The sequence below is a fragment of the Sinocyclocheilus grahami genome, unplaced genomic scaffold (assembly GCF_001515645.1).
Source record: "Sinocyclocheilus grahami isolate Dianchi unplaced genomic scaffold, SAMN03320097.WGS_v1.1 scaffold120.1, whole genome shotgun sequence".
Classification (NCBI taxonomy): Eukaryota; Metazoa; Chordata; class Actinopteri; order Cypriniformes; family Cyprinidae; genus Sinocyclocheilus; species Sinocyclocheilus grahami.
Genome location: NW_015505299.1, coordinates 4609 through 15747, shown reverse-complemented (window position 1 = coordinate 15747; position 11139 = coordinate 4609). Strand labels below are relative to the sequence as shown.

General features: G+C 40.9%; 1 protein-coding gene across 1 annotated transcript in view; it reads right to left on the bottom strand.

The window, feature by feature from the left end:
* Positions 1–8861, bottom strand: part of LOC107589771 (polypeptide N-acetylgalactosaminyltransferase 16-like) — a 40502-nt gene extending 31641 nt beyond the window's left edge. Inside the window, exons 1-5 of the mRNA XM_016278301.1 lie at positions 8786–8861; positions 7512–7591; positions 5962–6049; positions 5208–5269; positions 2066–2198 (exon numbers count right to left, since the gene is read on the bottom strand). Coding sequence (XP_016133787.1) covers positions 2066–2198; positions 5208–5269; positions 5962–6049; positions 7512–7591; positions 8786–8861 — 439 coding nt within the window. The remainder of the gene's footprint in view (positions 1–2065; positions 2199–5207; positions 5270–5961; positions 6050–7511; positions 7592–8785) is intronic.
* Positions 8862–11139: the final 2278 nt, after the last annotated feature.

The following is an 11139-nucleotide window of genomic DNA, read 5'->3' as shown; positions in this document are numbered from 1 at the left end:
CACGCACACACACACACACACACACACGATGTGCAAAACTCTTCATTTGGACAGTCAATAGCAAATACTTAAACTAATAACAAAACAGTAGCTAAGCCTAATTTAAATTAGGTATGTTTTTTAACAAAACAGTAGCTGATTCAGAAGCGCCGGATTGTCATAGCAAAGTCAGAATTACCTCCTCTCCTAGGTTCACGAAACGGTCATCTATAAAATGCATTGCTGTTCTGTTGTAAGTGATCTTAAAGATTCCTAAATGCATCTACTTTCGGAAGGCCAAATAAAGTGCTTTTGCTTTTGCCTAGAAACACACAGCGTCTCCCTGACATGCTGCTTCAACACTAACTGCGTTACTGCGTTACTGCCTTCTTTCTTTGCGTGCACATTTGGGCGGCATTATGCTAATATTTCCACATAGTGAGGTAGACATGTGGGGGCGTGTTAGAACGAGCCGTTTTAGGGGGGCGTGGCAGAGTCTTAACTTTGATAAAGAATATCTCTTTGGTTTTGAGACTTTAGTCTTTGCAACTTCAGGGATCTTATCTATGCACAATCAGCTTGTAACACTCCAAAGAGAAAGGAAAACTTGAAATCGCATCATATGACCCCTTTAAGTATACTTGACTTATAGCCTACTTAGAAAAAGTCTAAATATATTTGAGCTATACTTGTGTTCCTAGAATCCGTGTTTTCATTGTTATACTGTAGGGCGCTAGTTCACATTTTCTGTACAGAATTTCCAAAAAACACAAGTGAAGAAGAAACCGAAACAACAGACGCTTCAACATGAAATCTAACAGGATCATCAGACATAAAACAGCATCAAAACTGTGTTAAGTTGATGTAATGTTGACCAATGAAGAGGTAATAATGACCGTCAAGCTTTAGGGTGTTGATCGACTCTATATACGTTTTGATTATCGTTCAGAATCCAATTCATAGTCTTTTTTTCAGCTTTTTGTTCAAAATGTTACATCTTTTTTTTTTTTTTACTTATGAAGCTTACCCACATTCAAGTGTTTAAAAAAAGAATGCATGAAGCTAGAATAAAATGTTTTTGTTTACAAGCAGATACCCTGTTCTTTCTTTTGCTGTTTTGTATGTTCAGAGATTTATATAACAATATATATATAAATTAATACCTAAATAGGGACATAGTAGTATACTTAAAGTATGATGTAAAGTTCACTTACGAGTATACTTGCAGTATAAACTACTAAACTAGTAGTTTACAAAGACTACACTTCAAAGTGTACTAAAAATGCTACTACAAGTATTTAATTAGAAAACTATCAGTATTCATATAAGTTCACTTTTAGTGTAGTTGCAGTACAAGCTAAAAATATTGTTGTAAACTAGTGGTGTACTTAAAGTTTATTGAAATAAGTATTGAAATAGTACACTTACTACTAGTACACTGATATGTGTATACTTGCTACATAAAGTATACTTAAAAATAAACTTGAAGTATACTTGAAGTATACTACTTTTTGGTAAGGGTTGTTAAATATAACTTTAATAGTAATTAATATTAATATTTAATTAATGTTTATTAAATATATTTTTGTAATATTTAGTTTTCATTTCAATTCAATTTAATTAAACTTTAGTTAAAGCAATTTTGTAATGTGTTTTTATCATGTTTATTATTTTCTAAATGCTTTATATCGTTTTTTTATACATTTTTATTTAAATTTTAGTTTTAGTTTTGTTAAACTAAAAAAATGAAACTAATAAAAATGAGAAATGTTGCCTTGGCAACTAGCTAAATAGAATAAGTTAAACTTTTTATTTTGTTTTGTTTTAGTTAACATTTACTTTATTTCAAATAACAAAAAAACTTCTTTTTTTTATGGTTTTAGCTTTAGTTTTAGGTGACTATATTAACCCTGAGGTTTGTTTGATTATATTAGTAAGGATACTTAAACCACACACTTTTCTTTATTCAGCTCTAGCAGTGTTATATGATCTCTGACGCTCGTCTTGCTAAACTGTTGACTGGATGTTTGACACTTGAACACTTTCACAGCAGAGGAGTAAAATCATACATCTGAACATCACTTACCAAAGTTCTCACCACCCCAGATATCCATGTGAGTGTCATACTGGCCCAGGTGATTAAACCAGCCTTTATCCATGACAAAGATCCCTCCAGCAATTACAGGAGTCCTGCAACAACAGCGGTTGGTATGGACATGCTATTATGGGGTCCAAACATCTGAGACCACTACAGTAATAAAATGCTTCTAGTTTTCTAAAAGCTTCTGGTTGTTTGAATTTGTAGGTCTTTTGTTACAAAATTGCTTCCAATCGACTAGGGACCTGGAATTTGAAATGTGTTGTTAAAAAGGAAGTTCACCCAAAAATGAAAATGTGATGTTTATCTGCTTACCCCCAGGGCATCCAAGATGTAGGTGACTTTGTTTCTTCAGTAGAACACATTTGATGATTTTTAACTTTAACCGTTGGAGTCCATCAGTCTTATAATGCATGGCAATGGTAACAAAATCTATGAGAGTAAAAAAAACATGCACAGACAAATCCAAATTAAACCCTGCATCTCGTGACGACACATTGATGTCCTAAGACACGAAACGATCGGTTTGTGCCAGAAAACGAACAGTATTTATATCATATTTGACCTCTAATACACCGCTATGTCCAACTGTCTTTGGGCGCGCGCACGGCATCCGGTGCGTGAGGTGTGTACGCGCAACAACTGCTGTGATGAAATGTAATTTAATTTACAAACTAAACTGAAATAATTAACTGCAAAAAAAATTAACCTGTAAAATAAAAGTATTAATTTAGTGACTTCTTGATTCTGTAATCCTGTTACAGTATTTTTCATAGTATAAAATGCTTCCCTGTAGTTCAAGCAGTAGAGCCTGGCAAATTAATAAATGTAAACTATAGTATTTTTCACAAATAAAGAAATAGTTAAAAACCTGAATAAAAGCTAACAGCGTGCTACACACTGGGAAACATATTTTCTCAAAGACCAGTTAATGCTGATTTTACATATGAGATGAATATGACATGGCAGCAAACTGGATATAGTACATAGTACTGGATATAGTACAACATTTGAAATCTGTGCTCAGGTGCTGGTGTTTTTTCCGTTGTCAAAATAAAAGATGCATCCGACACTCATCAGCCAAGCAAAAAATAATAATATATCAGCTGGTATATCAGACTTTATAAATGAACCAGTTTATCCTTCAAAGCTCAGGTGAACAATCAACTGTGGTTAAAATGTCACTTGGGATCTTATGTGAGTTTGTCGGTGTGCCGAGCATAAGTGGCTTAAAGATAAGTTACAAGTATCTTATGATAACCTCTGAGAATCTCTATGACAATATCAAGATGCTGTTAAAGCAGCTAGATCTTATTTCTAGCTAATTATATTGCATAATGTAAATAACCCGAAGGTTTTGTTTGCAGCCATAGATAAGGTACTGAGTCTGTCTATTAATATTTTCTCTACTGCGACTAAAGACTTGTGTGAGAGTTTAAAAAAATATTTAATTGATAAGGTTGATTTTATATGCTTGAAAATTTTACCAGTAGGCAATGTTGTAATCGATGCAATGAATCCTTCTTATTGTTTGAGTAAAACAATTGTTTGAGTATCATTAGAGTGTTCCTCCTTCACGATTTTTTAAGGAGGTTGCAGACATTATTGGTCCTTTTATTCTATTGATTATTAATAGTAGTTTATTTTATGGCACTGTACCATCAGCGATTAAGCATGCAATCATTGAACCTGTTTTAAAGAAAACGAACTTGAATTCACAGGATTTAAAAAATGTCAGACCCATTTCTAAATAGCTTTTTATGAATAACATCTTGGAGAAAGTTGTCCATTTTCAACTTGTTGATTTCTTGACTGAAAATGGTATAATGGATACTTTTCAGTCTGGATTTAGAACTAAACATAGTACTGAATCAGCGTTATTAAAAGTTACAAATTATATTTTGTTAAATATTGACTTCGGGAAATGGGTTGCCTTAATGCTGTTAGATTTGAGCACAGCCTTCGATACAATAGATCAGTGATGGGCAAACTTGGCCCTTCCGGGCCACTTTCCTGCAGAGATTTGATCCAACCCTGATAAAACTCACCTGCCTGTAGCCTTCTAGTAGTCTTGAAGACAATGATTAGCTGGTTCAGGTGTGTTTGATTAGGGTTGGAGCTAAAATCTGAAGGAAAGTGGCCTGGAAGGGCCAAGTTTGCCCACCCTTACTGCAATAGATCATGTCATTTTAATAGAACGCCTTAGAGACCATGTAGGGACAAACAGTGTTGCCCTTCAGTGGTTTTCTTCTTATTTGCAGGATCGGACATGTGCTGTAAACCTCGGTAATTTTGTTTCTGGACCTGCGACTATCTCTTGGGGTGTTCCACAGGGATCGATTATTGGTCTAACCCTGTTTTTGTTATACATGTTGTCTTTAGGGTCGATTTTTAGGCAATACAATATAAATTATCATTTGTATGTGGATAATTTACAACTGTACCTTCCTCTTGGGTGTGATGACTGTACATCATTTGCTAATTCTATGTGTTTGACTGAGGTAAAGGGATTGTTAACAAATAATTTCCTACAATTAAATGAGGATAAGGCCGAGTTTATTATATTTGGGAATAGACTCCCTGAGAAAGAACTGGTTGAGAGTTATGGCCTATTGTCAAACAACATGCATGGTTTTGGGAAGAACTTAGGAGTAATTAGGACTCAGATATCTGCTTTGATCGCCAAGTAAACAGTGTTGTGGAGGGAACCTTTTTTTCAGTTATTCTGAATCAGTTATCTGAATTGAAACCTATCCTTTCTACCAAGGATCTGGAAACTGTTATGCATACTTTCATTTCCACAAGATTGGATTATTGCAATGCTTTATATTTAGGCCTAAGTGAATCTCTGGTTACTCGTCTTCAGTATGTTCAAAATGCTGCTGTGAGACTTTTAATTAATAAAACGGGATTATATAACGCCTGTGTTGATATCTCTTCACTAGTTACCTGTAAATTATAGAATCCAGTACAAGGTGTTAATGTTTGTGTACAAAGCATTGCACAATCAGGCTCCTAAATATATAAAGGACATGCTGTCTCCTTACCAATCTCAACGTCATCTGCGCTCTTCTCAGAACTTGCGCTTAACGGTTCCTCAGTCTCGTTTAAGGCGTAGTGGAGATCGCGCCTTTTCAGTTGCGGCTCCTAAGCTCTGGAATGCCTTGCCACTATTCATAAAATCTTCGTCAACTATGGACATTTTTAAAAGGAACTTAAAGACTTATTTCATCAGGCTTTTGGCGTTTGAGTGGGTCGGATTAATGTGAGTGATTTCGTTGTACAATTTATATTGGTGTCATGCTGTGTTGGTATTGTATGTTTGTAATGTTATTTTTTTATTATCTCTGTACAGCACTTTGGTCAATTTTCATGATTTTGAAAGTGCTTTATAAACAAACGTTGAGTTGAGTTGTGCTTTAAGTATCAACTCTGTCTCATATGTTTCTCTCCTAATATTCCTTGATAACAATAAAATTACATAAATGAGTCAAATTTTTACAAACAATATCAATCAATATCAAAATTACTAAAACAAACTCAAATTAAAATGCAAACTAAAAAATATGAAAATAAAAGTTAATTTTAAAATACTAATACATATTATAATAGTATATAAGTAATAGTAAAATAACACTGGTTCATAATGAGATCTATTGATTGCAGACTTTGGTGTCTTGGCAAATCTGAGCACAGTCTGAGATATCGAAGACGTTAGAGGAGAAACGTGTGAGATTATTCTCATCAGAAACATCTTTCTCCTTTTACTCTCATTGCATAGAAACAAATATTAAAGAGATTAAATTGATACATTAAAGAGATGTTTTTTGTTTGTTTGTTTGTTTGTTTGTTTTTGTGTGCTAAAGCAGTGAGATCTCTCTCACCTCCTCTCAGGTCTGCAGAAGCGGCCAGGTAGGCAAAATTATCCAGACTGATCACATCAATGATGGGACTGACCGCACGCGTGTGATCCTACAAGAGAACACAAACCACAAATGACCAGTGTAATTATGGGTAAAAAGCTTTGCAATTATTTGATTTATTTAGTCATTATTGAATTTCAGGCCATACAAGCAGAAAGGAGGACACAAGCCATTTGTGTGTCTCCATGAAGACCCTGCTGAACATTCTTAAAGGGGTCATATGATGTTGCTAAAAAGAACATTATTTGGTCTATTTGGTGTAATGAAATGTGTTTATGCGGTTTAAAGTTAAAAAACACATTATTTTCCACATACTGTACATTATTGTTTCTCCTCTATGCCCCGCCTTTTTGAAACACGTCGATTTTTACAAAGCTCATCGGTCTGAAAAAGCGAGGTGTGCTGTGATTGGCCAGCTATCCAATGAGTTGTGATTGGCCGATTACCTCAAGCGTGAGACAGAAATGTTAAGCCCCTCACATACTGTTGATGCCGTGTCCCGGCCGGAGCGATGAGACAAAAACATTAAAACTCATTACAAATGAGCCATTTGTTGCATCCAGTGGGGACATAATTACTGATTATAATGACTTATACTGTCTTTTTACACGTTGCGTTGCATTGCATTGCACCGCGTAAACATAAAACTCTATCTGCATTTGTGATCAGAGAAATTACAAAAAACAGGTGCTACTCTACACTGCCCAAAACTCGCGTTTGAATCATCAGTGGCAAATCCTTTAAATGAAAATGTACTTACAGACTGTGAGTCAGAACTGCCGACATTGTAGTCTACTCTACCAGGATCAGGAAACAGTCCTCCATAAAATGTGCTGCACACATCTGGATATTAGCGTTAAACTGTTCTGGAACAGTGTTGTAAATACAACTTAACCACTGATTTGTAGTCGTGTCCTCTTTTGGAAGACCAAACAAAGTAGTTTCGCTTTCACAATGAAAAACTACGGCCTAGCGTGAGGGGAAGCCCCGGCTTAGCGCGCGCTGAGGCCGGGATAGAGTGAGCTGAGGCCGGGCTAGCGTGAGCGGAAGCCACGGCTTAGCGTGAGCTAAGGCCGGGCTAGAGTGAGCTAAGGCGGCGGGGTCAAGAACGGCACGCCCGCGGATCCGACGAATGAGCGGCAACCACATGTGACGGACCCCGGGCTGGACTCCGCTTTGTCCACGGTGAAAGTTGATGTATTCCCTCAGCGACCAGCACAGATCAGCTCTAGGCATGATGAAGCGGATATCGTCCTCTTTTGGAAGACCAGAGACAAAGTAGTTTCGCTTTCACAACGAAGCACACAGCATCTTCACGACATGGCTGCAGCGTCAACAATACTACAGTGAGAATAAAACGCTTATATAACACTTATGAGAACATTCTTTGTTCGACCGGTTGTGAAGCACTGCGTCAAAGATGCCAAGAATTGGCTAAAATAACCTTTGTGGGTGACGTCATTTGATTACGTGCACCTGCGGGATTATAAATAGACGTGAAACAGACACACCTTCAGGTTATACCTTTGTCTGAAGGGATGTCCAGGCACGCCTACAGTGCAGCTTTGAGGCGCAGCATCTCGTTCCTGCTCTTTCAGGGAACAGGGTTACAGTCAAGTAACCAGAGACATTCCCTATCAAAAGCTACTCTCAATGCTGTGTTTCAATAACGCATATGGGAACGAGAATACCAAGGCTGCCACACTGGAAGTGTCTGGACCCCAGGTTGTGTAGTGTGTGCGCACAAACAATGAAGAGGTCTCAAAGGGACACCTCTTGCTAAAGCCATAGAGGATGCAACCCCCCTATTTGAATGGGCCCTAACTCCTAGAGGTGAAGCTTGACCGTGCGCCTCGTAGGCTAGGGCAATAGCATCTGTGATGAGTGGGGGCGGGCCGAGAGCTGTGGGAACGGAGCGAGGCCAGTGGAGTAAGTGATAATGCATGACACCTGCATCACACACCGGTCTCGAGTTCCACGGAGGAGCTCCGGAAGGATAAAAGGAGGAGTGACGACAGTGCAAGACGAGAGAAGACCAGGCCTGGACTTTATTTTGTGTTTTGTGTGCAGCAGTTGCAGGGGCTGCCGCTTTACTTTCATTTTGTGTTGGTTTAAAAGTGTTTAAATGTTCGCCGGTTCCCGTCTCCTTCTTCCTGAACTACGAACTTTGTTACAGCATCCCTCACCCAGTGTGACATTGTTTGTCTCATGGCAGCCGCCCCCTGGTTGCGGCCCCCATAGCATATGAAAAGCTGCTCCGACTTATGCCACTGGCTAGTGCAGTGGACGTAAATCTGAAGAGCACATACTGGACACAGTAAGCGAAGTCTTTCCTGCTCTGGTGCCGTAAACGGTGGATGGCAGAAGGCTTCAAGAATGACTGGATTTAAGGTCGAGAATGGAACTTTGAGAAGATAGGGAAGATGAGGATGCAAAATAGCTTTGACCAGCCCAGGGGCAAAATTTAAGTAGGATGGCAAGACTGACAGAGCCTGCAAATCCCCAATTCTCTTTAGAGAAGTAATAACCATGAGAAAACCCAACTTTAGAGTCAGAAACTTGACAGGTGCTGACACAAGTGGTTCGAAAGGGGTCCCAACTGGACCGTCGATCACTATAGTTAAGTCCCACGAAGGGACTGTCGCTCTGGTGGGCGGCCTCAACCACTTAGCTCCATGAATGAAGCTGACGACATGAGGGTGCTTTCCCACAGATATCCTGTCAATCAGACCGTGGCAAGCCGAAATAGCGGCCACATAGATTCTGAGAGTACCAAGACATGTACCTGAGGACAGTTTTTCTTGCAGGAACTCTAGCACTGAAACAACTTGGCAGTGAACTGGGTCTGCATGGTGTGTCATACACTACCTTTCGAAAACACGCCATCGGAGGGCATAACTTCTTCTAGTGGAGGGAGCCCTAGCACTCAGAATCGTCTGTACTACATCGGCTGGAAGCCTACATGTAGCATCTCTTAGTTGGTCCCCCACAGGGGCCAGACATGAAGGTTTCAGAGCTCGGGCCAGGGATGAAATACTGTCCCCTGCACCTGAAATAGGAGATCCCTCCTGACCGGAATCGCCCATAGTGAGCCATTGAGGAGAGATATTAGATCTGAGAATCACACTCAGGTCGGCCAATGGGGCGCTATCAGTAAGAGGCGAGACCCTTGTTGACAGACCTTGGCCAGGACCCCTGGGAGCAGAGTGATCGGGGGAAATGCGTAAAGATGTAGTTTGGGCCACGTGTCCAGACCCAGGGGAGCTGGAGGAGTCAGAGAGAAGTAGAAGAGGTCCACCTCTGCTTCGTAAAATCTTTCCCAGATTTGACTGACTACTTCGGGGTGGACTACTTCTGCTGCCACATTCATATGCCCAGGAATGTAAATCGCCCTGAGGGACAGGAACCTGTTCTGTGCCCAAAGCAGAACCTGCTGCGCTAGCCAGTTCAGGCAGCGCAACTGCAGTCTGCCATGGCAATTTATGTATGAGACTACCGCAGTGTTGTCCACCCACACTGGCACATGGTAGCCTCTTAACTGCCGGAGGAAATATTTCAGGGCCCGAAATAGAGCCTTCATTTCAAGGTAATTTATGTGCCAGTCGAGAAGATGACCTCTCCAGATCCCTTGGGCTGGACGGCCATCTAAGACCGCACCCCAGCCCGTGAGGGAAGTGTCTGTTGTTAGCATCTTTCAACAACAACACACACCTAGAGTGGCACCCAAAGTCAGAAACCGGGGTCTGAACCCCATAGAAAGGGTACGAAGCTCCTGACGCATAACCCTTATTTGCCTCTGGGGGTTGGCCCTTAGATGAAATCCCCTAGCTCTGAGCCACAACTGAAATGGTCTCATATGCAGGAGGCCCAAAGGTATCACCATGGATGCAGCTGCCATGAGACCTAGAACCCTTTCAAAGTAATGGACAGTAACATTCTGGCCAAGCTTGATATTCATTAGGGTGTTTAGAATGGATTCGACACATGCACGAGACAGCTGTGCTCGAATTCCATACAACCTCCAAATACATTGTCCTCTGGGCAGGAGAGAGAATGCTTTCCTTGGCATTGGGTCTCAACCCCAGAGATTCGAGATGAGCTAGGACAACATCCCAATGTCGAAGCGCAAGCTCTTGAGACTGAGCCAAAATCAGCCAGTCGTCTATGTAATTTAAAATGTGAATGCCCTGGACTCGCAGAGGAGCCAGTGTTGCATCCATGCATTTTGTGTATGTGCGGGGTGACAAGGCTAGGCCGAATGGAAGAACCAGATACTGGTAAGCTTTGCCCCCGAAAGCGAACCTCAGGAACTTCCTGTGTTGTGGCAGGATTTCTATGTTTCTATGTTCTGAGGTAGCGGTTCAACCCACAAAGATCTAAAATTGGATGCAAACCCCCACCTTTTTGGGAACCAGAAAATACCGGCTGTAGTAGCCTGACTCTCTGTCTGGCAGGGGAACACTTTCTATGGCCCCTTTGTTCAGCAGAGCTTGCAATTCCTGTGTCAACAAATGTGCTTATTCCGGTTTCACAGAAGTGGAGAACACACCGTTGAAACACGGAGGGCGACGCGCAAACTGTATCCTGTAGCCTTTCTCTACTGTCCTTTTGACCCACGGAGAGATATTTGGCAGTAGTTTCCATGCTGCCAATTTCTCTGAAAGGGGCACTAGTTTTGACACTTCACTTTGCTTGGGGAATATTAGATGTTCGGTGTCCTGAAACATGGCAGGAGGCAACCAAACATTTAACATTTCGCTGGAGACGACTGTGTCAACAGAGCCGCCAAATTGGCCGGAAGGCGAGATGGGGGGCATCAAGGAGTAATATGATGCCCTTGATGCCCATGAGGTTCAGCCACATGTGCCTCTCCGTGGAGACCATAGGTGCCATTGAATGGCCAATGGCACAGGCCGTCGGCTTAGTCGCACAGAGAGACAGGTCTGTGGGCCAGCGAAATTCGGAAAACAATGGCCACACTCCTGCTTAAGTCCTTGAGCAGCTCAGCCTGGTACACCTACAAACCCCCCATGGTGTGCAGGGCAGCACCAGCCTTATCCGCTGCTTGGAATGCTTTCCCCCCCAGTGAGGATGTCAACCTACAGGGCTTGGTGGGAGCATTGTTTTTTTCAGAGAGGA